Source organism: Pocillopora damicornis, chromosome 4 (genome assembly GCF_964200805.1).
Source record: "Pocillopora damicornis chromosome 4, jaPocDami1.2, whole genome shotgun sequence".
NCBI classification, from domain to species: Eukaryota; Metazoa; Cnidaria; class Anthozoa; order Scleractinia; family Pocilloporidae; genus Pocillopora; species Pocillopora damicornis.
In genome coordinates, this window is record NC_142673.1 from 22,178,762 (window position 1) to 22,203,591 (window position 24,830).

Consider the following 24,830-nt stretch of genomic DNA (forward strand, 5'->3'; position numbering starts at 1 on the left):
GGGACTGGGAACCAGCTTAGTTTCCGGGTCGCATGACATCGAGAAAGTGTTTGGACGGACGTACAGCAAAGCGTTTTGGTTTCTCATTTCCGTCTATAGGGTAGCCTTGAGCTGACAACTGATCGAATCCAATGGCTTGGTTTTATGTGAGTTGTGGGTAATCTGTGCGAGAAGATCACGTTGACAACTCGGGCTGTAATATGGCACTTGTGGCGAGACGTCGAGAACTTAAGACCCAACTGTGCTAAGCTAGTATGGGTCAGCAGCCAGTTAAAGCGTTAACGGAACGATCAAAATCTGGGAAAACGATCAAGGCATCTGGGAAGAGCAAAGAGGCTGAAAAGTCAGAATTTCATACTGCTACAGGTAAGATTGAAAATAGATTTGAAGATCTCTTTCAATTCCGAATCGGATGTTTTTGGAATCTGATCAACCTCAAACACTAATGTGATAATGTGTTTGAATATGTAAAGCTTGAAATTTTGTTGTGGAATTTGATCAAATATCTGCTGACCGTAGGTATGTCAAGCAAATACATGTCTCTACGTCTAATGACGTACAAGGAAAGCTTTGACTCTCCGCACAGTGTGAGCTGTACCTTCCGTCTAATTTGCAGAAAAAGAAATTAAAAGCGTAATGCACTTGGAAAAATTATGTCCGGCAGCGGCTTGTAATTTCGCACGCAAAATGTACATCACATTTTAAATGGTTAACCAATCCCTTTCGTGGTCTGTAGAAATAAATAGCTCCACATAACGTTAATTCAAGCGAAAAGTTCGCCAATTCAAGCGAAAATTCGCTAATTGACTGCGATTTGTATGATTTACCTTCCGTCACTCTGACCTTCAGGTATTGATCACTCTTGAAAGCGTGTTGTGAAAACAAACTACAGCTTAAGGTTGAACATTAATCAGCATCTTAAAGCGTGCTAAGCAGGGTGCATACGTCAAAAGTTATCATATAAGCTAGTATTTATTGTTGTTTGAATACTGGCCCCCAGAGTGAAAGCGTACATTTCGCAAGCTTTAATTGAATACTTCCTTTTCCATGTGTGCATTGATTTATCGTTTGTTATTTATATATATATAGAATGTATGACAGCCCAGATAAAATATTTCCTTATCATTAATCTGTTCAATTAGCGTTAGACTATTTTTTTCAGTGAGCAATATAAAGCGAGATTCGGAGAGATTTTTCAACCTTCAAATATTTCAAGTCTGGAAGACAGTTTGTGGGTTTTAAGCTGTCCTGTGAAACCTGTAATATCGTAACTGTTACCTGTTGTTTCAAACCACTTAGTAATAGCTAATCACAACACTTGTATGGTTTTTTGAGTACTCTGTTTAGTGGATGAGAGTACAAAGCTGTCACATTTTCACTTCCCTAAACATGTGATAATTTTAGATTCTTTCAGCATTACTAGTTATGACTTGCTTTGGAAGAAAGATGAATTATTTACAGCAATTTTTTTCAGGTACTCTGTCAGAAGGGAAGTTACAAAGGATCATTTTATTAGCTAGAAGTCTTCATTCTGTTTGGGCTGAGTGTTTTTTTCTTTTTGTAACCGATTGACATTTACTTTACTCTCATGATCGTAAATATGTATAGTATTTGTCTGCAATCGCCTTTAATAAAACTGGGAAAAAAAGGGTTTCTTTAAATCCCCTTGCAGCTTTTTCTAGTGTCCATCTGTACATCAAATCTGCTTGTAATTAGAAACAAGAATCAACTTGTGTAATAATTGTGCTCTTAATGAATGACTTTGCTTTTCATTTACTTTTAAAGTTGATCTTACAAAGCGACCTTTGCCTGAAACACCATTGGAGAAGTCTGTTGCAGAATGGGACTCTAAGGATGACCTACTTACAGATGACCATCGCGATAAATCAATATTTATTGCAATACATGACTTTCAAGCTGCTGGCAGCAATCAGTTGACTATTCGAACAGGAGAAGAATTGGCTATCATTCGTTTCAATGACACTGAAGAATGGTGCGAAGGTCAAGCTAGAAATGGAAATATTGGCTGGTTACCGAGTAGTTATGTGAAACCTGTGAACAGCTTGGAAAAGCATTCTTGGTATCATGGGCCTATTTCACGTAATGCAGCAGAATATTTACTCAGCAGTGGAATCAATGGAAGTTTTCTGGTTCGTGAAAGTGAAAGTAATCCTGGACAGTTATCTATCTCATTGCGGTTTGATTCAAGAGTGTATCACTATAGAGTCAGCCATGCTCCTGATGGCAAAATGTATGTCTCCACTGATAATAGATTTACATCAATTGCGGAGCTTATTCATCATCATTCTAAGCATGCAGATGGACTTGTAACAACTCTTCATTATCCTGCGGCAAAGACTGATAAACCCACTGTGTACAGTTTTTCACCTGAACCAGATGAATGGGAAATACCCAGATCAGAAATTGCCATGAAACATCGTCTTGGTGGGGGGCAGTATGGAGAGGTTTATGAAGGAGTGTGGAAGAAGTACAACAGACCAGTGGCTGTGAAGACCTTAAGGGTGGGTAGCTCATGTGCTTTCTCACATTTTGTTAAAAAAGTATCTTTTTAATTATTAATTTTGCCTTTTTTTACTTGTCTTATAGACAGGTAAAAGGTTGGTGCAATATATCCTAAAATTGTCATGCATTTTTTTTTTTAGGGAAGGGGGATGACCTCTAACAGACTTTTAATGAGAAATTTCCCTCAATGAAAAGGCATAGAAAGAACAATGTTTGATTCCAAAACCAACTTGAAAAGAGATGTTTAAAAATCATTGATTTCAAGATACTGTTTATTTAAAATAGTCAGAGCATTATAATCTCCAGTTTGAAATGGTGGAAAGACAGAATCATCTGAGTTTAGCAACAAAAGGACTTTTAAAATCATTTCTATCCTTAAGGAAAATAACGAAGCCATCATTCAGAGAAAACTGGGCTTCTTTGATTTCTTTATGGTACATTCAATGGTTCACACTTATGTCTTTACAATGTCATGAAACTGTTAACCTGACCCTAAGCCTCTGACAGTTCATTGGTACAACACCTCATGGTATAAACACCACCTTGGAATTCTTGCATGATAGTAACTAGCATTAATCCTTAACTTCCAGATGTGGCTAACGTGTAACTTCTGCCTATGATATCCATATGTTTCCTAGCAAATGGTTAACTAGGATACTAAAACTTATCAGGAAGAAATTTTTATCTTGATATTACACCAAATTCTCATAAATAATTTACAAGGAATTATGTAGCAGCAAGAGGAGGGAATTCACAATCAGATCTTGAGAGTTGAAGGGTTAAGGTCAGTAAGAATGGCATTAAGTTCATTGGTGTGGCCTGCAATGGTGAGGAGATGAGAGAACAGTTCTATGAAATGTCTGATAACAGCACAATTTGGAAGGGTTCTTTACTCACTGAATTATGAATCATCTGATCTAGGAAGAGACAATGGAGGTGGATGAATTCTTGAAAGAAGCATCAGTCATGAAAGAAATAAAACACCCACGACTGGTACAGCTCTTAGGTGTCTGTACAAGGGAACCACCATTTTACATCATAACAGAGTTCATGACCAATGGCAATTTGTTGGACTATTTACGAAGCACTGCAAGCAAGGATTTGAATGCTGTCACACTGATGTACATGGCAACACAAGTGGCCCATGCTATGTCATATTTGGAATCAATGAATTTTATTCACAGGTAGGAATTTGACATTGTTAAATACAATGAAAAGAGCTGAACTATAGATTGTTGTGGTCCAACTAAAGTACTCTCGTACAGTTGCTAAATATTCTAAAACTTCCTTAGCTGTGCTTGAAAAAAGATAACCAAAATGTTGAAGATGAAAGTTATATATTCAATTAAGAAACTGAGGATAATGATTTGAGTCAGAAAGTACAATTCAAGTTGTTTCAGTCTACAGTTTCTATCAATTTGCTCCAAGTTTCTGTTCTGAAACCAGAAAAAATTTGTAGAATCAAGCAATCAGAAACATTATTTACAAGTAGGCATGGACACTTGCAAAGTGAAAGTCAAGTTTCAGTAGCTTACAGGTATTGAGAGGTTTTTCTCGTCAAAACATCCATTTAGTGTCCTCTCCTGGGAAAATTTTGGGCATTTCCCCTTCTAGACTTGATGTAAGTCTTTTTTTACATAAATATGAACTCTTTTTCCATCTTTGTGTCTGTTATTGAAGGGATCTTGCAGCTAGAAACTGTCTTGTGGGGGAGAACAATCTTGTAAAGGTTGCAGACTTTGGTTTGTCGAGACTAGTGACATATGACATCTACACAGCTCATGAAGGTGCAAAGTTTCCAATCAAATGGACAGCTCCCGAAGCTCTGGCCTACAACACATTTTCGATTAAATCTGATGTTTGGGGTATGTTATACCCCTTTAGAATTTAGATTAGTCCCTGTTATTTTTTGGTCCAATAAATAACAATTCTGTGGTGGTTGGAATTTTGGCCAAAAAAGAAGATACTTAACAATCAGATCATTTCCTAAATGGCGAGAAACCTCAGTAGCTTCCCTTAAGGCAGAGGCTCAAAAAGGTACAGTGTAGTAGAGGGTTCTTTGAAGGTAATTACGACAATGACTAGTATTCCGAGTACAAAAAATTCTTGATATAAGAATGAAGTTATTGGACCACTGCATGTACCTTAATCAGGACTTAGAATAATTGAAGAAAAAATGTTTACTGGGTTTCAAAGGACGCAATGTTTTTATCCTGTCAAAACTGTTATAGGCACTGTATCAGGAAGACAGATTGTCTTATTGTGACTACTGTCAATCATTTCAACCCATCCATTTAAGGATCCATGGATAGTGATTGGTTTGCATCTATTTCAAGATTGGCAGATGGGTTGATAGGTTTTTGTTTTTGTTTACAGCATTTGGAATACTCTTATGGGAGCTTGCAACATATGGTATGTCACCCTATCCAGGAATTGACTTGTCGCAAGTGTATGAAATGTTGGAGAGTGGATACAGAATGCCTTCCCCAGAGGGCTGCCCTCAAGAGGTCTATGAAATGATGATGAAATGTGAGTCATCTGTGAGTCATCTCTTATTAAATGATATTATAATTTGTCATGAATGGGGGGGGGGGGGGGGATAGGGGTGGGGGAGAGGAGATTAATCTGTCTTGAGTACTCCTCAACCAGTTTGGATGTTGTGATTGGTGGCTCAGTTAACTGCGCTTAACAAAATACTTAGTGTAGGTTACTATGTGATAAGCATTTAGCATATTGCTATTAATAGTATCCTGTGTGCAGGAGAGCTGGTAAATGATATTTTGTTTATTAGGTATTAGTTAAAAAAATGTTTTTATTCACTGAATAAGTTCCCCTCAACTCCTGAATAAGTTAATTCTCCTCAACCAGTTTGGATGTTGTGATTGGTGACTCAGTTAATTGCGCTTAGTAAAATACTTAGTGTAGGTTACCATGTGATAAGAATTTAGCATATTGCTATTAATAGTATCCTGTGTGCAGGAGAGCAGGTAAATGATATTTTATTTATTAGGTATTAGTTGATAAAATGTTTTCATTTGCTGAATAAGTGCCCCCTGTAAACTGTGGGAAATTTGTGACACCAATGAAGTATTAATTTTAATTTGAACTAGGTAGTTGTTGGAATTTATGTAAGTAACTTAAATTAGCAATTGAAATACTTGTATTTAGGTTGGAGCTGGGATCCACAAGATCGACCAACATTTTCTGAAATCCACAAATGGTTGAACACAGTCTTCTCAACAACCAGTGTTGATGAAGGTATTTTGTCCATTAAAGACCTGCTTCTTATTTTTTTTTCGCACACAATGGTAATTGAACACATGTTTAGGGAGAAGTCTTGCTAACTAGTCCACATCATAAGTTTCCAATCCCTTTGCACCCTAACATCAGTATGCATATTCTCTTTATTGTTCTCTATATATCTCCTAAGGTGCTGACATGGAGAATTTGTTTAACAATCAGGGGGTTCTTTTATTTTGTTAGAGATCATTTCTTTTATTCTTGTGACCTCAATGTTTGACTCAGGGGTGAGAAATTAGATGCTAGTCACCTTTAGGGGTGTGAGGGTTATTTCACAGAACTGAGCAACAAGGAGTGTTGCTACTCCACCTGCAATAGCTTTCATCCCATTCTGGGACCATGTAGCATTTTGTGATTTTCTGCTAATTTTCCTCTTCCCATTCATACCTGTGCATCTTTGTGGGGGCTTGCTGTGAGAGAGTGTTTTGTTCAATCCAAGAAAACAATACATTGACCTTCAGCAGGGAAGATTTTCTAAAACAGATTCAGACATAATAAAATAGCATAATGTTATAACAAATGATTTAAACCTAAGAGCTAAGTCAGAACAATTTAACCCAAGCTAATCTAAATCAAACAGTCATATATATTTTAGATCAGGATTTTTTAAGTAGCTGTTTTGATTTTTTTAAAACAGAAGTGGAGAAAGCTTTGGAAAAGAATAAATCAAAAAAAGATAAAGGAAAGAAAAGCAAGAAAAGAGGTGAAGTCAATGATTCTTTGTCAGCAAAAGACGAGAACACAAGTAGAAAAAAGAAAGATGATTCTCATGGCTCAAAGTCAAAAATGTCCAATATGAAAAAAATTACCAGCTCACTGAATCCATCAGGGCCTCCTCCAGAACCACCAGCTCGGCCAATGCTCAAAGATAAAAACTGGGAGAAAGAAAAGGAGGCACGTCCCTCATTACCTCCTTTACCAACTAACCCTGTGATGTCCAATTTGATGAAGGAATTGGGTAACAGGTCTGGAACACTGAAAAAAAGACCTGATAAAGGAATTGTTTCAAATAGCAGAGAGCAAAAAGAGGATCTTCCTTCAAGATTTACTGCTGATAACCTGCACAAAAGACCACCTGCACCTTTACCTCCAGAATACCAACCTCAGGAGCAGAGAGGAGCACCTCATTTCTCAAACCCAAAACAGCAAGAAAATGGAAATAAGCCTGCTCCACCCTCTCAAGGATCCCGTAAAATCACACACCCGCAACCTCTTAGCAAGCCACTTTTGCCACCACCCCGACAGTCTCTACAGAAATCTTTGTCCAGTCCATCCAGTCAAGCACCACTTTCCGCTCCTCCTCAAATGAATAAGAGCACAAAGTCACCTTTGCTAGAGGAGAAAACCAAAGAACTGGATGCCCAGGTGTCAAATAAAGATAAACCAAGTAACTCTGCCAGGAAGACAAGTGCTGCAGGAAGTAAACCCTCTGATCATCTGAATTCAGAAGTGAGCAAGCCAAAAAGTCCAGTTCCAAGACCACGGAACAGACCCCCTCCACCTCCACCTCCAATCTCATTACAAGAAAGTGGAAAATCCACCTCAAATTCAAGTTTGTCATCTGGGGATACAAACCTTTCAGAATTTTCAAATGATGGGCTGGCATCTCCCAAACCTCGCCCAGTACCTCGTCCAAGGCAGAGGGGAGAACAACCATCAGAACAGAGTGATAGAGGTTCTAAAATTGAACCTCTCAGGCAACCACCCACAAAATCGAAACCAATGCATCCACCTCCATCAATCCCGGACATTTCCAAAAGACCTTTAACCAGAAATAATTCAAGTTCAAGCCAGCAGCAAGTCAGTTCTTCGGTAGTGAAGCCAAAGTCATCTGGGCCCAAACCAGCTCCTTCTAAACCAAAACCTCCAGTTAAACCAAACATTCCCAGGAAACCTAAAATTACCCCTCCCAGTTCAGGAACTGATTCTAATCTACCACCCAAAGTAAATGAACTTTTGCACCTTTCTGACCAATGCCAATCAAGGATGAAGGCAATTCTCTCTCTTACTGATGCTAGAGTAATGGATGATTCACATAATAATCTTCTTCAAGCTATTGATGAGCTCAAAGGAATCTCTCTTGAAGTTCTAGAGACATCATCAAGCTTAACTGACTCTCTAGAACCACAGGCACGGTTTAAAGTCCGTCGAACAGTTACAGATCTGGAGGGTAAATACAGTGACATAGAGGGTGTAGTGGAAACTGTGGGACCTAATCCTAATGCTGTTGATATGGAAAGGATTGGAAAAGCAGTGATCAGTTTTTCTGAGGCACTAGAAAATGTGTGTTTCACTGTAAGAGCTACTGCCTCCTGATATTTTATCTGCATTGTGGATACTTGGAAAGAAAGAATCTCACAGTCTTAGAGGAATTTTGAAATGAGACTCAAGAGTAACCTTGAATTGCCTCATTTCTGTTTTTCCATGCACTGAAATTGGTCACAGAAAAACTTGGACTTCCTTCTTAACCAATTAGATGCAAGACCTGGTCACTCTCATTTTCCAGTGCTTGAGGCTAGTTTCCGATTTTTACTTTTAATTCTCCTTGACATCTGGTGATATTAATAGCCTTTGTTCTGATTTTCCTTAATGATTTCTTTTGTTCAAATGTAAGGAAAGTCATCCAAAAAGGCTCTTGCATTTTTCAATATTTTTTTATTTTGCAATACCAGTAGAAAGAAGGCTGGCTTTTGATTCATTACTTGCACACTTGTGATTAGCAGCAATCGTCAAGTTGTGCAAGATTTGGGAAAAAATTTTTACCCATGAAACACAATCTAGGAAGCGTTAATGTGTAAATATGGGTAGTTTTTAATTTCATTTTTTGCCAGGCTGTTAATGTACACAGACAGTTTGTGATTAACATGAATCAAAAATATCTCTTTGTCAATGTGAAGCTACACCTGTCGGGTTCAGAAGCACCTTTTCCCAAATTATTAAAACATGTAGAATTAAAACTGTTACAGGTGTCAAACCCTAGACAATTTAAAGTGCTTTTCCAGCCCAGCAGAATTTCTTTACCCTCCCAAGGAGGAGTTCTTGCTTTTTACTTGCCTTCCCTTTCTTATACCTTCAAATATATGTCTGAAAGAAAGGCACCTATTGTAACTTGCATTGTTCTTATATGAAACAACACATACCAGAAATTTGCAAACGATCAATGTTGAATTGATTATGTGAAATAACTAGAAGAGCTAAGGATGCAAAGCCCCCTTCTTATTTCTGTTCATTGTTTGGGCAAGTAATTAGAAGGAATTATATTTCATATCTCAAATGTTGTAGGAATAATGGGTCATAATTTTTGCATTTGGGTTAATAGAAAGGCAATAAGCTGTAAACTTGATTGCTCATTACAAGTTTACAATGATAGAGGAATTATTTTTAGACAATACTATAAATTCCCCCAAAAAAGAGCAAATAACTCTTAATTGAATTGAAACACTTGAAATTTGTTATCACTTTGAAGGAAGTATTCAGAGACAGAGTGTAGTAGATGTGCAAATTGAATGCAACTTTTTTTTTTGCAGTGGTTTTTTTTAACAGAGACAAGCTTAAAACTCAGCAATTTCAATATACCAAAGCTAGTTTTTAAATGAAATGCTAATATTTATATATTAACGTGCATACATTTTTACATGTATTTGTACTTATTCCCATCTGCCATTTACTTTTTATCTGCTATTTTCCATTTTTTTTTAATACTCGAACGTTTGGTTTGCACATAGTGGTTCTTCTATTTATTGTTCTTAAGTTTTGATAAATGTTTTCTTTGGATGTCAATCCTCTCCATCTTTCTTGAGATAATTTTATGCATTATCAAAACAATACCCACTTCTTTCAAGCTTGGTTTCTGCCCAAGATTGCCTGGACTACTCTGATCATTCTGAACACTGAGCACTGTGCAGTGGATTAGAATGATTGGATGGAAACTGGGCCTGGTGCAAAAAGGTGTCATGTGATCCAGATGACCAGTGTGCTTTTACATTAAACCTGTAATTCCCACCAGTGATTAAAATGCAACTGCTCCCTTTCAACAGGTAATGAAAATACTTAACAACCATTCTCCAAAGTGGAGGGGGCTTGTGGAGGATAGTTAATGAGTCTTGAAGCAGTAAGGTAAATATCTAGCACTGCCCACCAACACTGAGGTGAATTGTTGTTTTAGTATTCACTAAAACAGTGAGATAATGAAGCAAAAAAAAAAAAAGAGATGATTTTAACATTTATTCCTACAACGATTACAAAATTTTCAGGCATAAATCCTGCATGTGAATGCTTTGATGTGAATAGCAAAGGATATTCAGAGTATGAGTAGCCAATCAGAGCGCTTGTCTAATGCTATCCATTGTTTAGTAAATACTAATTAAACTTATCAGGTTTAAGTTATTATCCTGATCTAACAAAAAATACTTGTAACTAATTTACAAGGAAATGAGTAGTAGCAAGATGGGAGAATTAAAAATCACAACTTGGGAGTTAAGGGGTTAACCTGGTTTTTGTATTACTTGGATCATCCTTTTTGGCTCAAGAAATGTGGGAGATCAGGATGATTGGGTCATCAAGTAGAAATCAGGCCTTACTCTTATCAATTTTATACTTGTGAGGAGCAGTTACATTTTTTTATCTACTGCAGGAGTGAATTAAATCTCAGACAATTTCTTTAGAGGGATTTGCAGGGTACAAATTGTGCTTATGATCATAATGGAGTAAGTTTAGTGTGTCATAATCACAACTTGAGTTATATCCTTAAAATAATACCCACACAACTCAACAAAATACCTAGATGTCACAAATATTGTTGTATTTTGACACATTTAATTCCTGAGACATGAATAGGAAATCATGCAATGTTATTCAGTAGTACTTGTGAACTACTAATATAGAACTTATAAGCAAAATTGCTTCCAGTAAATCTGCAATAACTGTTTCTAGCCACAAATGTGCATGCATGATGTAATTTGATGTTGAGGATTGACATGCAATGAGCTAAATAGAAGTGAATGTTTTGCATTGGAAGAGAGATATTCATTACTTATTTTTGAGAGTTACTGATTTACAGAAAATCTGTTAGCAATTGAAATTATAATTGTACAATTTCAGATGAATGTATCCAGAAAATTCAAAGTTGTTGTCAATAAAGACTTGCAGTAAAAATAAAAATCTCCAAAGCTTTTATTCAATCATTGCTTGATATAATTTTGATGAGGTGCCCTTGATGAATATGAGAGGACTACAAAGTTGCAGGGCTCTGCAAGCACTGTCTTGGAAAGTTTTCAAAGACTACATATTGCACTAGCCCTACAGGTACTTGTTTACACCAAATTACAAATGAAATCATTTTATTTCCAACACTTATCCACCAAACAGGTAACAAGAATACTCGTACATATCCAAAAAAAGGTTATTATCCTGATCTAACCACCATATTCTTGTGACTAGTTAAAAAATCAATGTAAAGCAGCTGCATCACTTTGATGCAATGTTCAATCCTCTTGACAAGTACTATTACCTTTAAACATTAACTTAAGGTGATCCTAAAAATAGTCACAGAATAATTTGCTATAAAATTTCCCAACAAGGGAGAAAATATAGACAAAAAGTATCGACTTTTCTTATCAACATTACTTGGGTTAATTTCTTTCCTTTATTTCACGACCATCATGCCCTATTCTAAGCAAAAATAAAGAACACTAAAGGTGAGATAAGCTATTAATCAGTTGCAGCTCTGTAACTCCAAGGGGATTCCAATAACTAACAATCTCATAAAGCCTTGTTTAGTGCTCATTACTAAGCACTAAAGGGAATGGTGGCATTTAAGTGTTCGACTACATATGGAATTAATATAAGATAAAGGCTCTTGATCTTTGGATTAAGATCAAGGTGACTATCATTGTTACCACAGATCATTGCTAATTATACCAACAAATATAATACAAGGAAAAACCATACAATACCAAATTATGTATACGAGTTCCATGGATATGTTGAATGCATATGAAAAACAACTTTACATGTATTTACCATTATGGTACTGCAATCTAAAGTCTTGAGAAAACAATTCAAAACAGGTACATTGCTTAAAATAAAACTAGCCTGTACCATGTTGAAAGTGGGCCTGAAAAGTCTAAATCTAAAATGTTTTATTAAATATAGAGGCAATAAGACTGGCTACACATTAGTGTTTAGAGACCCAGCACAAACTCTCTGATGATGTCGGGGGCAGCAGAGTCAAACCCAGCCATGTCGAGCATTCCTCTGTCATCTGGATCAGCCAAAGTAAATCCACTGGATGTCATTGCACAGACAATGAGCTTAGCATCAATACCAGACTGAGCCCTGTATTGCTTGAGAGCCTCACTGGGATGTACTGGTCCTGCCCATGTTTCACAGTCGGTGTAAATAATAAACACATCAACCTTAAGGTTATTTTCCTTGGCATACAACATAGGCTGTGCACAGTCAGTACCTCCCATAGGAACCTGTAAGACATGTCAAATATTATCACTAGGAAACTGGTGGACATATAAAAACTGATTGTATGACTAAAAAGTTGTAAAAATAACTTATTGCTCTCCCTGACACAAAGAATAGATAATTTCAAACTATTAAAATTACTATATAAAGTGACAAATATTATTTCAATTAAAAGCAGGGCAAGATTTGCTGTGGACAGTTAAACTGAAAGCATGATGTGGTAGGTCTTTCAAATTGGTGCATATAGCCTGTAAGTAAAAGATTACATTCCTAAATTATGTTTAGATACATTGTATAGAACCCTTCAAGTTCTACCCCACAACAGCATAAACCCTGAAGACTAAAAATATGTGACAGCAAATAAAATAACTTGAAAAGTCCAAGCTATCCAAAGATGCATACAAATGTTCATTTGGGAACTTGAGATCCCAACTAAGCAGTCAAGATTTACTTTGTAAAAGGAACAAAATCTGAATTAAGCTTAAGTCATTTCTAAACTCACCTGTTCAATGGTTCTTAAAACTGTGTCAAGTCTCTGAGTGGAGTTAATATTAAGAGGCACCAAACGATGTGAAAAGCCTACAAAATGATACTGTGGCTCTGTGCGGGCTGTTAGCATTGCCATGGCAGCAGATGCAACCCTTGGGGTGATGGTTGTACCATTACAGTTCCCCCAAGACATGGAGCCACTGACATCAATAGCCAGAAGATATCTCTTGTTGGTGGGTTGAACAGTCTGAAAACAAAAAAATGGAATTTCTATGAAATTATTTAAAAGTTACAATGACCAGGAGTCTGTTCCTTTAGAGTCCTGGTAACTAAAAGATCCCAAAGCCATATTTCAAAACCAAAATTTTAACACAGAAAGGTAGGTTCTGGTACCCTAACCAATCCATCTTGTTCCTTTAGCTTATAGTCTTATTTCATAATTTTCTTAGGGTTAGGGTAAGGGTTAGGGTGAGTTTGAGTGAAACAGCTTTATTGGCTGATTAAGTTACTGGGACCTTCACAAAATGGGCCCCAGGTGATATAACTTTCAGGCTTAAATGATAACTATTAATGATGTGGAAAGTGGTTAGTGGAAAGATCTTTTAACCTTGTAAAGTAATATTCCTATCTTTTTATATTCTTCTGACTAGAGTAGCTCTGGATGGACACTCCAGAATAAAAATAATTTAAGTTGATCACTGTCTTGAAATCATATCTGAACCATTTTTAAATTTTTGATAGGTTTTCTTTCAGATAATATAGATTACAATTATCATGCATAACTCAATTCTTTGATCTTAGACCTGTAATATAACTTAACAGCACAGAACTGAGTTCTTACAAACTTAACCTTAAAGCTTATGGGGTTATACACACTTGATATGATTGGTCTTTCTTATGACTAACACAAAAGTCAGGTACAAAAACAGGAAACCCTCTCTTTTACAAACCTTAAATGCAATGTAAAATGCTTCATCCAAAGCTGAAACAATTGCTTGATTTGGTTGCCATGTAAGCTTCCCTTTGTCTCCTTGACCTGCTTGATACTGCTTCAGAGCCAGAAGGATGGAGAATGGGTGAACGCGAGCACTCTTGAGGCTCTCCTCATCCCTCAACTTATCACAGACTTTGGTCATTCCATCCGTCAAGGGGGCTAATACACCAACATTCGTCATTTTCCCAAGATTTCTGATCATGGCTGTCATAGGCATTTTTTCAAGGAGTGCTTCCCAGATCTGTTCATGACAAAAAGGAACTGTTTTAATTACCAAGAATAATTCTAAGGCCATGATATACAACCCTCTGAATTTAACAAAATGAAAAGTTAAGTACATGGTTTCAACAAGAAGGTAACAAGTCTTGTGTAGTGCAATTTTGCAGGTGAGAAGTCTTCAAGGAAACCATTGTCTGTGACAATTACTGACATTTCCTCAATCTGAATAGGAGTCCTATTCATGCATAATCACTTGACTTCACTCCAATGACCATTCTACCAAACTTGTCAAAACATCACCTAACGTCATTAACACCAGCCCCTTCCATACACACATTTGCTACAACAATCAGACTATACGTTTAAAAGGAAAAGTGTCAGAGAGATGTTGTATTATTTCTGAGGTAACTTTTTAAGCCTGGATCATAATTTTAACAAATCCACAAATGATTGGGTATCATAAACCACAAACTGATTTGACATCAATTAACAAGCATCAATTGCCTTCAAGCTCAATGAAACACCTTATCGATCTCAGTTCATAGATATTTGGTATTACAAGAATTTTTTTCAATAACTTTATTTTATTGCGTTTAAACTAATAAATTCGTTACCTTTTTGGAGCTAAGATGGTTTGTGGGAATATGTTCCCTCACCAGCCCATGCCTTGGAATGGCGCTGACCAACTCGTCTTCACTCATTGTCTTGGCTTGTTCTACCCCTTCTAAAAAGGTGTACACAGAGGTAACATCCTGACTAACTCCAGCCTTCCCAGCATCTTCTTTAACAGCATCAAATCCTTTAATCACATATTTAACAACAAATTGAATAGCTGGATCGGTCGGTTTTACGTGGCAAAGTCTAAACAGGTCCCGGTGTGACCAGCCATTGCGCTGTTTGTACTTGGTTACGGCCATTGCAAGACCGCGTGGCTTCTTCCCATTGTACCATTTTTGAATTGCTTTTCGATGTGCTCTGCCCCAGCCAGTCGATGGTTTGCTTAGGGTCTCGCAGATCTCCACGAAGTTAAAGAGGTGCGTTGGAATTCGCAATACTTCGCCGAGGGCGGCATAAGCAGCGCGTTTGGTTTCCATGTGCTTCGATCGAGCACACAAGGCCAAAGATAGAATTATCGGGTCTTGCTTGGCTGTACGACCCTGTGTGCTGTATTCGACTATAATTTTTACGGCTTCGGGTCCCCTACCTTGGGCGATAAGTCGCATTAAAGCTTGAGCGTTCTCTTGCCCAAGTTGTTGCTGCGACGCGTAGTACGTTCCGCCTTCACTTCCAAGCACGAGGAAGCGTCGAAACCGCACTAAGTCATCCACTTGCCATACAAAACCACCAGCTTCATTCTGTACTTGGTTTGCTGCTATCGGCTGCGATTGTGGCGTATCTGAGGGGTCATTCGCCATTTCCACATCCTGAGGAGCTTGTTGTTCAGCCATGAATCTAATACTTCCGCCTTTGTTCCTTTATTCGTCAAGTACTCAGTTTCACGAGCCTTTTAATTCACTTTCGTTCACAAAATGCACACGGACCGAGCTTACGTATGTTTTTTCACTCTGCTATCGGTCTAAAAGTGTCTAGAGAGGTATATTTTCTTTCTTTTAGACGTAAAGATCTTTGACTCAGCAAGGTGTAATGGCTGACGCGGCAACGGGGCTGACTGAGTTTAACCCAGACTCCTCTCCCTTAGAAAGAACGGTCCATTCTTTTCCAGATAAATTTTCTACCCGATCCTCTTAAAAAATTGCTAAGTTGGCATTCTTTAACGCCTTGATCCACAATTTTTCAAAAAAATTATCTTGCTGTTACAAAAATTTGAAAAAACGCGAAAAGATTTGGAAGACTTGACGTGATAAGAAACCTCTTGGGTAGACTGGACCCTATACACCATACATTTCATCATCAAGTTGTAATCTATGTTTTCTGCTTCGGTAAGCACTTTCACTTCGATTTCAGCAAAATTTAACACAATTGCACAACAATCTTTTTCCATTTTTAAGGGCTTGATTTAGTTGATGATGAAATCGATTACTTCAGACGAGACAATTACAGATTGGGCTCACCTTGTTCATGGAGAGCGAGAAAGAGATCTTCAAAGTGATGGTGGAGGTTTCGTTACCAGGCCTTTGCGGCAGAGCTAGTTTCGGACTATTGATATACACGATACCCGTCAATAAGGAAGGTTCGAAAGCATAGGTTGGCAGTTTCTTTTGAAATTTACCCTCTTTATGTATTTATCATACTACTGCGTGACATCGTATTTAATTTTTTTTATAACATACCGTATTTCTTGGAATAAGCGCCCAGGCGCTAGTTTAAATTCCATCTAAAAGGAGGGGCGCTTATTGGAAGGAGGATGGTTATTAAGAAATAATAAAACAAGTAGCAAAAGAAATATGTTTTCCTTGCATCCTCATTATTACTTAAGAAAATGAGGGAGGGGGAGTGGTGGGGGGGGGGGCGGCTTATTCGAGAGGGGCGCTTGTTTAATGTTATGGCCAAGGGGTGAGCGCTCAGTCGGGGCGGGGGGGGGGGGGGAACGCTTATTAGAACGAGGGCGCTTATTCGAGCAAAATACGGTATTTTCTTTTCTTAATTTTTGTCGTCTTCCCTTTTTGAATGTATGCTATTATCTGATATTTTTATTTCAATCTGGTCAAAAATCTCATGGTCATATTGAGTCTCGATGTGGGCACAAAACATCCAGGTACGCCAAAAAGATCCTAGGCACGAAAGCGCCCCGTGAACCCTAAAGCACTTGGTACTTGTTTGGTGGCATTTGCTTCGGAACCCGTACTCCTCACGGAAGTTCAACAACGGCTTAGCTTTTCTTGCATCTGAAATCGTTCTGTAAATGTTACGGGAAAATGTCAAGGGGAACAACAGACGAAAAGAAAAGACTCCATTTTTGTCTGCTTTCGTTTCCCGAGTTTCACTTCTTTGTGATCGCCGACAGTCGGTCGTTAGTCAGCCGACAGGTATTTTCTGGTTTTATCAACCGAGTTGGTAATGTAAATTGGCCACCGTTAAGAGTTTCAAAGCTGACGTTTCGAGCGTTAGCCCTTCGTCAGAGCGAACCCTCTAACGAAGGGCTAACGCTCGAGACTTCAGCTTTGTCGATCTCTTTACTGCGACCAATTCACATTATCAACCCAGTTGAAAAAACCAAACTATCTTGTTATACTCCCCCACCGACGAAGTATCACAATTTCCTTAGAAACTTACCTCCTTTATTCAGGTATTTTCCTAAACCCGTTCTTCACAAAGACTGAAAATTTTAGCTAGTCATTAATTGAAAGTTGACAAATGAAAATCAGCAATACATCATGACCTTGTGTCCATGTCACGGAGATATTTTTGGTTCTTCTCCCAAACAAATATTTTTCACTCCTCTTCAAGTTTAAGGTGGTTTACTCTTCGAGCGAATTAGCCTTTGATCATCTTAGACAGTCGGATCGACGGGAACTCTACTCGCTGGGTGATTGTGGTTTGGCTCAGCACAAAAATAGAAATAAGATATTACAATGTAGTAGTCAGGAATATTCCTTGTCTGAGTCGCAAATCAAATTCAAAAAGTTGGACTACATCTGTAATCATTTTGTCAGGAGTCAGGTCAAGATCATTTTAAAAAAAGGTGTTGTTATGCGTCCGACCCCACAGTGCTTGTCAAACGCTTGTTAATTTCTTTCTTTCTATGACCGTTTATCTGTAAACTTTCGCTAATTTTGTTTGTTTTCATGATCGACCCTATTCAAATGTTGTATAGCCTTAGGAACCCCTTGAACATGCCACCTGCACTAAGTTTCTTTTCCACCTGTCATCTAAATCTTCAATCTAATTCGTCAGTTTGTTCTGAGCTTAATGTTTTACTTAAAATGCAGAACTGAGTGAACGAAGAAATTACTTTTCCGCGATCATGCTCAAATCTGTCACTAAAAAGTTGAAACCGTTCATTGAGGCAAAACTTAATGAGGAATATGTGTCTATAGCGAACGATGCGAATTTGTACTGTTTGGACTACATTGAAGAGCGACTGAAACGCTCCAATATCGATTCAAATCTTGAATTTATCCGACCCAAAGCTGTGTCTGAGAGCACCCTATCAATTTCTTTAAAAATAATCGAAGTCGGCGAGCTTCTGGAAACATCTTATCCCCATCTTTATGACAATGTTTCAAAACAGCTCAAGGTAAAATTACGGAGCGAGGTAATAGTCGGCGATATTTTCAGAAACTTTGGACGCGAGCTGTTTCGGGAAGGTGTCACTTGGGGACGAATTGTAGCCCTGTTCGCGTTTGCAGCTGCTATCAGTGCCGACTGCATAACACAGGGACGACCAGAACTCGTGAAAAATGTACTTAGTTGCGTCAGGCTCTATGTTTTGGATCACTTGGCGGTTTGGATAAGGAGCCAAGGCGGATGGGTGAGCAATATATTGTTGATATCTCTGTATAATCAGTGTTCGTGATGAAGATAACCAATTAACATAGGCGTTTTTAATCTTAGTTACACACTTGTTTTCTACACCAAAAAAGAAAGTTTCAGTACGGCCATTGCCGAATCAAAAATAAAACGAATGATGAACTACAAAAAATATTTTAGTGAAAACAACTTGATGCACATTATGTAAAGACAAAAAGGCATTTTGAATAGCTGAAAGCGAGGATGACTTAATTAATGCGATTTTTAAGATACATTTATTTTTTTCAATTTTTCGGTATAATAATTTCTGGGAAAATTTCCAGATATTCTCTGACAAAGTTCAATCATCGCGCCAGAAAAATAGAGAGTCTATAAATCGATTGCTCTCTTACCTATCTGAAAATTAACCATTTATTTAGGTTACTCTCATTTAATGAAAAAACTAAATATTCAAATACGAGCTGAGAAAATTAACTTTAAATATTCAAACCAATCCGGGAACTGATATCAGAGGTGGAAAAATTAATAATTGTATTCTGAGACAGCAAAACGTCGTTGAAAACAATAGAGGCAGTCGATACGGTAATCGTGTAGCCGGAAGAATACAGCTCCGACATATTTGCATAAATCATCATATTTCGACTGGAATGATTTTCAGCAAAGATCACTTTTGATGTTACATTGGTTTTACGCTTAAATTCTAACATTAGCATGCATATTCTCCATACTGCTCTATGTAAACTTCTAAAGTGCTGACAAGGAGAATTTGTTGAACAATCAAAAGCTTTTTGAGTTGATGATCATTTACTTTATTCTCGTGACTTTAGTGTGTGATTCAGTGGTGATATATAGAAAGGAGAAACTAGATGCTAGTCACTCTTTGGGGTTAAGGGGTTAAAGAAAAGAAAAGTGCCCTGATTTTGTCAGTCATAACCTCTTGCGTTCGCTCATATGCAATTAAAGACGAATTGGAAAAAAATTATACTCTCACGTAATAAAAATAACATTCAGATCTTAGCATTATTTCTCTTCCGGCCAAAGCCCAAGCAAAGAACTCCGAAATCAATCAACCTTATGATCTGTGAAAAATTTCAGTCTTACTCTGACATTTAATAAGTGATGCTCTTTCCATTTTTGGACAGGTTGATATCAGTGAAACATTTAAATGCATTGAAAAGAGATATTCAATGGCGTATTTCCTTCGATGGTTTGACTACAACAGATTGTGGCTGGTCAATACGACGAAGGAAAGACTTCACTCGTTTCTGTGCGCAACAATAGAGTGCATTGGTCTCATTGACGGAGGCTAAATATCCTGCTCGTATAATAATACCAAATAAAAACAACATTTATCCCTTTTATAGGGATATGTGTATCATATAGCTTAAAAATTAATCAATCCCCAATAAGCTAGTGTTTGTTGACAATCTAGCAATACACTGGTTTAGTTATATACGCCTATGAACTTGACTGCGAAAATTAAAAGAGAGACCGGGATCTGAGGCGAATTCCGCACAATGTTCAGTAGTTAGCAGTTTCTATTAGAACAAAGTCAGGAACTTTAAGTCAAAAATAGCAAGTTTATTTCAATTGAGGCTCCAATAAAATATACTTTTTAAAAAACATTTTGATTCATACAAAAATAACAAAAAATATTTCAATTTTACCAGTTTTTGTTCTTTTTGCTTAATTTTTTTGCCGTAAACAGGAATATATTATTGTTTCAAGGACATAATTTTGATAACCATCTCTCTGTAATTATATATTTAAATACTCCTAGCTATGCACTCTCATTAATATATTGTATTGATATTCCTTTCATGGCAAAACCTTCTGTCGGTTGGCTGAAGTAACCAAAAAAAAAAGATCCTAAGCCCACTAACCGAGTTGGACATATCACGCACACGCCAACACGTTATAACTTAACCTCTCACGTTTGCCCAACGGCAGCATTGCGATCCAGCGACCAAATCAATGAAATGCGCCCGTCTGTGACACACATAAACGTGCATGTTAGAAAAAGAGTATTATAGCCTATCGTTCACCCACCTACATGGTACTAGTGCAGAAAACATTTTAGTGAGCATGAACGACTTATTAAGTGTCTAAGGATAATGACGGCTTCTTTCATTCGCACATTTCTGTCCCAGCGACAAATTCATAGAAAAAGAAGGTCGTGCAAGCCATGTATTATTGCTCGAAAATATGTGGAAATTGTTCAGAATCATTGAGCAGTCTTGCCTTCGGAGAATGAACCAACAAAGCGTGAGATCAAGGGATTGGGTTGTCAATCACTCGGTGTATTCTCGCCCCTCAAAAATAGACCAGCGGTCTCGGTGAAGCGATGTTTTATTGAAAATGGGAGCCATTCATTCGTTTCCTGTCGAATAATGAAAAGAAAGAAAGTTTCCTAACTTATAAAATTTCGAAAAGCGGAGAGTTACGCGCCGTTAAATGAGTGACGTAAAACAGGTTTACTATCAATTTTGTCCAAGCAGAGGCATAACAGAGGCCTCGACTGGCTACTTCCAGAACAGGGGTCTAAATGACTTCTACTGCCGATGGTGTAACAGGCAGATGTGCCCAGAAAAGTGGGCGTAAGGCGAAACTCAAACAAGAGAGCTTGTTCGTAAGCTAAATACGCGTCAGTAAGAGGTCTTAACCCTTTAACTCCCATGAGTGACCAAAAGAGAATTTCTCCCTACAGTGTCAGTGGACTATTAGGCAGACAAGTAATGAGAATAAAGAAAAATAGCGATTAGGGGATTTTTAGTCGATCCAATGCCAAATTCTCCAAACTAACATCATAAGAATTGCATGGCAGATAGTCAGGAAAATTACTGATAAGATATTGGGAGTGAAAGGGTTAAAGACGGCGGTAGACCACCAGAAACCAGGTTTAACAAAAGCACTGTCATAAACAACACATGTGAACTACGGTTGACATTCTTGTGAAGCTACCCACCTCTCCTCTTTGTTGTTGCCATAGTGACAAAGCTCCTTCTTCGTTGAAATTACTCGCACAGCTGAGGACCAGTGGATCTTGTTCTCTGTGACAAACAAAAATGCCATTAAATGATTTTGAAAATTTGCCTTACTGTTTCACAATCAGAAACCATAGACAGTGTCCTATTTCCCCTCGTTCACTAAAAAGCGCACCGGGTTAACACGAAGCGTGGCTCTTTTCTTGTGACCTGTGTATGCCGGGGAAGATCTAGCTTGTGTTTTCTGTGGTGCGGGGGAGCGGAGGACATCAAAACGTCTCGAGTAAACCCTTGACATCTTAACTTCAGTATGCATATTCTCCTCATTGCTCTCGATACATTTCCTACGGTGCTGGCGAGGAGAATTTGTTTGACAACCACGCGCTTCTGAAGTTAGCGATCATTTCCCTTATTCTCGTTCGATGTTTGATTCGGGGGTGATATTGTAAGGATATATAAAATGCTAGTCACCTTTTTATGAGCGGTAGCTTCTTTCATTCAAGTGGCATTAGGGAAGAAGACTAAATAAGAAAGGCCATGCTACGGAAGCAAAAACGAGGCCGTACACAGACACTTTTTAGGCAAAGCGAGGGCAACGATTCCGGGCCGAAGCAGATCAACTTTGAGTGACATTGACATAGTAAGGGCTGAGAGGGGCATTGGAAATAGCTTTTGAACGTCAAGGGCAACATTGGTAAATAATTGTTTAATAACAGCAGCCGAGATTGCTCGAAAGAGTAGCAGTTGTGGAGAGGCTTTAAATGGACGAGTCATTGAACGAATACATGGATTAACCTTTTAACTCCCAATATCTCAGTAGTAATTCTCCTTACGGTGTGCCATACGATTCTCACTATGTTAGTTTGGAGAGTTTGGTATTGGATCCACTAAATAATCCCCTAATTAATATTTTTGTTTATTCTCATCACTTGTCTGCTTGATATTGTATTAACACTGTAAGGAGAAATTATTTCTTGGTCACTCATTGGAGTTAAAGGGTTAAGGAACAAACGAAGAATAAACCCGGGCCAATTAAAAAAAAGAATAAGCAAAGAAACGAACTCAATAATAACCAAACAGTAACACAAACGGATAGAAAGTTTCATGCCCATATCTCTTACCTTACTAGCAGTAGACAACGAATGGCTTCTTCATTGATGCGGAAATGAACTCTGAGCCTCAGTCTAAATCTGTAATCACTGTAGTACATATCGGTGTCCTGTTTAATTTGTTCGCCGGACGGGTTTTGTGCCTGACTTTCGTGGTCTTGGGCGTTAACCACGTTCTGACTGTCTACAATTTTCTTGGACATTTCAAGAGACTCTCTCAATTCACTCTCACTAAATTCGTCAATCGATGAAATTTCTTCGTCGGTACAAGTATTCACTGTCTCTGGAGAGGAATTTACTTCTGATTGCGTCGTGGAATCCTCGATGCTTGACGTCAGTTCCGGTTCTTTTATTTTTTCCTCTGTTTCCGATATCGTTGGCAAAAATTTGGTAGAACTCTCCTTGCGCTTTTCTTTGTATTCTACAATGAAACAACGCAACTCGATTAACGCGTCACATATGTCTTTGACAGATGCGAGTACTCTCGCTGCATTGTAGTTCGCTGCACCTGTGGTGCAAAATGCTATGTGATTGAAAATTGAAGACTAAGAAAACATTGTCACCGATAACGTATTTGTATAAAAGACTGACACGTATTGCTCATGCGCGTTCCGAAGCGAAAAGCAGCTAGAAGAATTCCTACCCCTACCCGGATGGAATGCTAGTCCATTGCCAACATAGCTGAACATATTTCCTTTATGTGGCGCTTACTGGAGCAAAGGAAGGCCTGTTTTCATGGGAAAAACAAACAAACAGAAACTGTTACTCACCTTTGTGTTCGTCAAGGACCACATAACCTTCGTCTTCGAATTTGTCATTTCTAGTGACGTCAAATATTAAAACTTGACCGTTACCAAGCCCTACCCATAATTCTTCACCTAGACCCATCATTGTTGTGACCCGAGATTCGCAGAATGCTATTACCTGGAAAGAGAGGAAGACCGACATGAAGATAAATGTCTCGTCGAATAATTTTACCACTGGAAAGTTACAGAATAGCTTTCCTACCCTTGAGTCAGAGCTGGTGTCGAGGCTTGTGACGTCATCGACCTTGAGAAGCACGTCAAAAGTGGCGTGATCCAACAAGAGAATGCAAGAAGACCTGCAATCAAATGGTAAATATGATTTGTACAAGGTCAAAGAGAACAAGTTTCTCTTCTTTGCAACTTGGGCGTGGTAAAGAGGATGAAAGACAGATGAAAATGGTAATTTGTTTTCAATTTAAAAGACAGTGCGTCTTACCCTCTCACGCTGCACCAGACGCCATGTTTACCGTGCGTTAACTTGGAAACCTGATGGCGACGCGAGTTTGATACAACCAGTGAACCGAGCTCACCAAGGGAACTGGTGAAGAGAAACAAAAACAGCACGAACTGTAAAAAAACAAGTTTAGCGTAAAGGTAAGGCGGTAACTTGCACTCCCATGAAAAATAATTCATCACTGATGTCTGTGTTTCATTTGAGCCTCCAAAATTCAAAAGAAAACGAAAATTGCTCTTGAAGGTATTTCTTGAACAACGAAGGAGTTAAACCACTACTTCCCACATGTGATGCAAATGTAACTTTCCCGTGCAATTTCAAGGCCATATCCAGTAAACAGGATAGGAGACAAGACAAACTCGTCACCTGAGGGCGTTATCCTTATTTTAAAACGAATTGAAGAGCAACCGGAAGGCAGAAATATCAATTAAATATTATGATTCTGAACCTTCTGGAAAAAAGTTGTCTTCCCCAAGGCAAATGTTTCGCAGTCGCGTCAAAGGGAAATTTTGGACGCGTTTAAAAAGATGTTGCGTAAGTGTCTTGTACGATACTGTATACTGTCAACAGATTGTTCGTGGTTGCGAACGGGGGTCTGTTTATGTTCCATGAAGTGTTCAGATAAATGATCCAGAACAAAAGTTGTTGGGAGAAATCTATTTAGCCTACGAATAACTCAACACCTGCTGATACGGTCTAAGGCTTTTCTTTCTAAATAAGTGTTAATTCGATTAGCTCACGTTAGTTAATACGATTGATTTTAAAAAAAACTACAAAAAAAATTGCGATATTTGTGATTTGATTACCTATTGACTCTGCGTAAATACTTGAAAGAAATATCCGGTAAAGGCTGAATAAAAACCTATTCTCTTAATGTAAACATACTGTATGGTTATTGGGGATAACATATTGATCCATAGGTACAATGAAATCAGAAATACCACGCAAAAGAAAATAAGGGCAACGACAACCAAAAATATTGAAAGATTTTGTTTGGTACGCGTAAACACCACGCACATCACTATGTTCTGTTTATCGACCAAAACA

The 24,830-nt window shown here is 38.0% G+C and overlaps 4 protein-coding genes across 7 annotated transcripts in view; 2 read left to right on the forward strand and 2 right to left on the reverse strand.

The window, feature by feature from the left end:
- Positions 1 to 13: 13 nt before the first annotated feature.
- LOC113673748 (uncharacterized) lies at positions 14 to 10,983 on the forward strand. The gene is made up of 7 exons (XM_027190182.2): positions 14 to 366; positions 1,786 to 2,522; positions 3,445 to 3,707; positions 4,204 to 4,388; positions 4,900 to 5,052; positions 5,692 to 5,781; positions 6,461 to 10,983. The coding sequence occupies exons 1-7, from the start codon at positions 255 to 257 to the stop codon at positions 8,137 to 8,139; spliced, it is 3,219 nt and encodes a 1,072-aa protein (XP_027045983.2). The 5' UTR covers positions 14 to 254; the 3' UTR covers positions 8,140 to 10,983.
- On the reverse strand, positions 10,978 to 16,127 carry LOC113673750 (RNA-binding protein RO60). Its single transcript, XM_027190183.2, has 4 exons — positions 14,614 to 16,127; positions 13,737 to 14,021; positions 12,800 to 13,033; positions 10,978 to 12,302 (listed from the first exon to the last, which is right to left on the reverse strand). The coding sequence occupies exons 1-4, from the start codon at positions 15,445 to 15,447 to the stop codon at positions 12,006 to 12,008; spliced, it is 1,650 nt and encodes a 549-aa protein (XP_027045984.1). The 5' UTR covers positions 15,448 to 16,127; the 3' UTR covers positions 10,978 to 12,005.
- Positions 16,128 to 17,811: 1,684 nt separating this feature from the next.
- LOC113673765 (bcl-2-related ovarian killer protein) lies at positions 17,812 to 20,259 on the forward strand. Its single transcript, XM_027190202.2, has 2 exons — positions 17,812 to 18,431; positions 19,573 to 20,259. The coding sequence occupies exons 1-2, from the start codon at positions 17,925 to 17,927 to the stop codon at positions 19,738 to 19,740; spliced, it is 675 nt and encodes a 224-aa protein (XP_027046003.2). The 5' UTR covers positions 17,812 to 17,924; the 3' UTR covers positions 19,741 to 20,259.
- LOC113673761 (uncharacterized) overlaps positions 19,991 to 24,830 on the reverse strand; it is a 43,647-nt gene continuing 38,807 nt past the window's right edge. For all 4 annotated transcript variants that reach the window (XM_089202552.1, XM_089202554.1, XM_089202553.1 and 1 more), the window contains exons 32-37: positions 23,766 to 23,867; positions 23,532 to 23,625; positions 23,294 to 23,447; positions 22,536 to 22,944; positions 21,396 to 21,480; positions 19,991 to 20,810 (exon numbers count right to left, since the gene is read on the reverse strand). In XM_089202552.1, the coding sequence (XP_089058678.1) occupies positions 20,718 to 20,810; positions 21,396 to 21,480; positions 22,536 to 22,944; positions 23,294 to 23,447; positions 23,532 to 23,625; positions 23,766 to 23,867 (937 nt within the window). In that variant the 3' untranslated portion in view covers positions 19,991 to 20,717. The remainder of the gene's footprint in view (positions 20,811 to 21,395; positions 21,481 to 22,535; positions 22,945 to 23,293; positions 23,448 to 23,531; positions 23,626 to 23,765; positions 23,868 to 24,830) is intronic.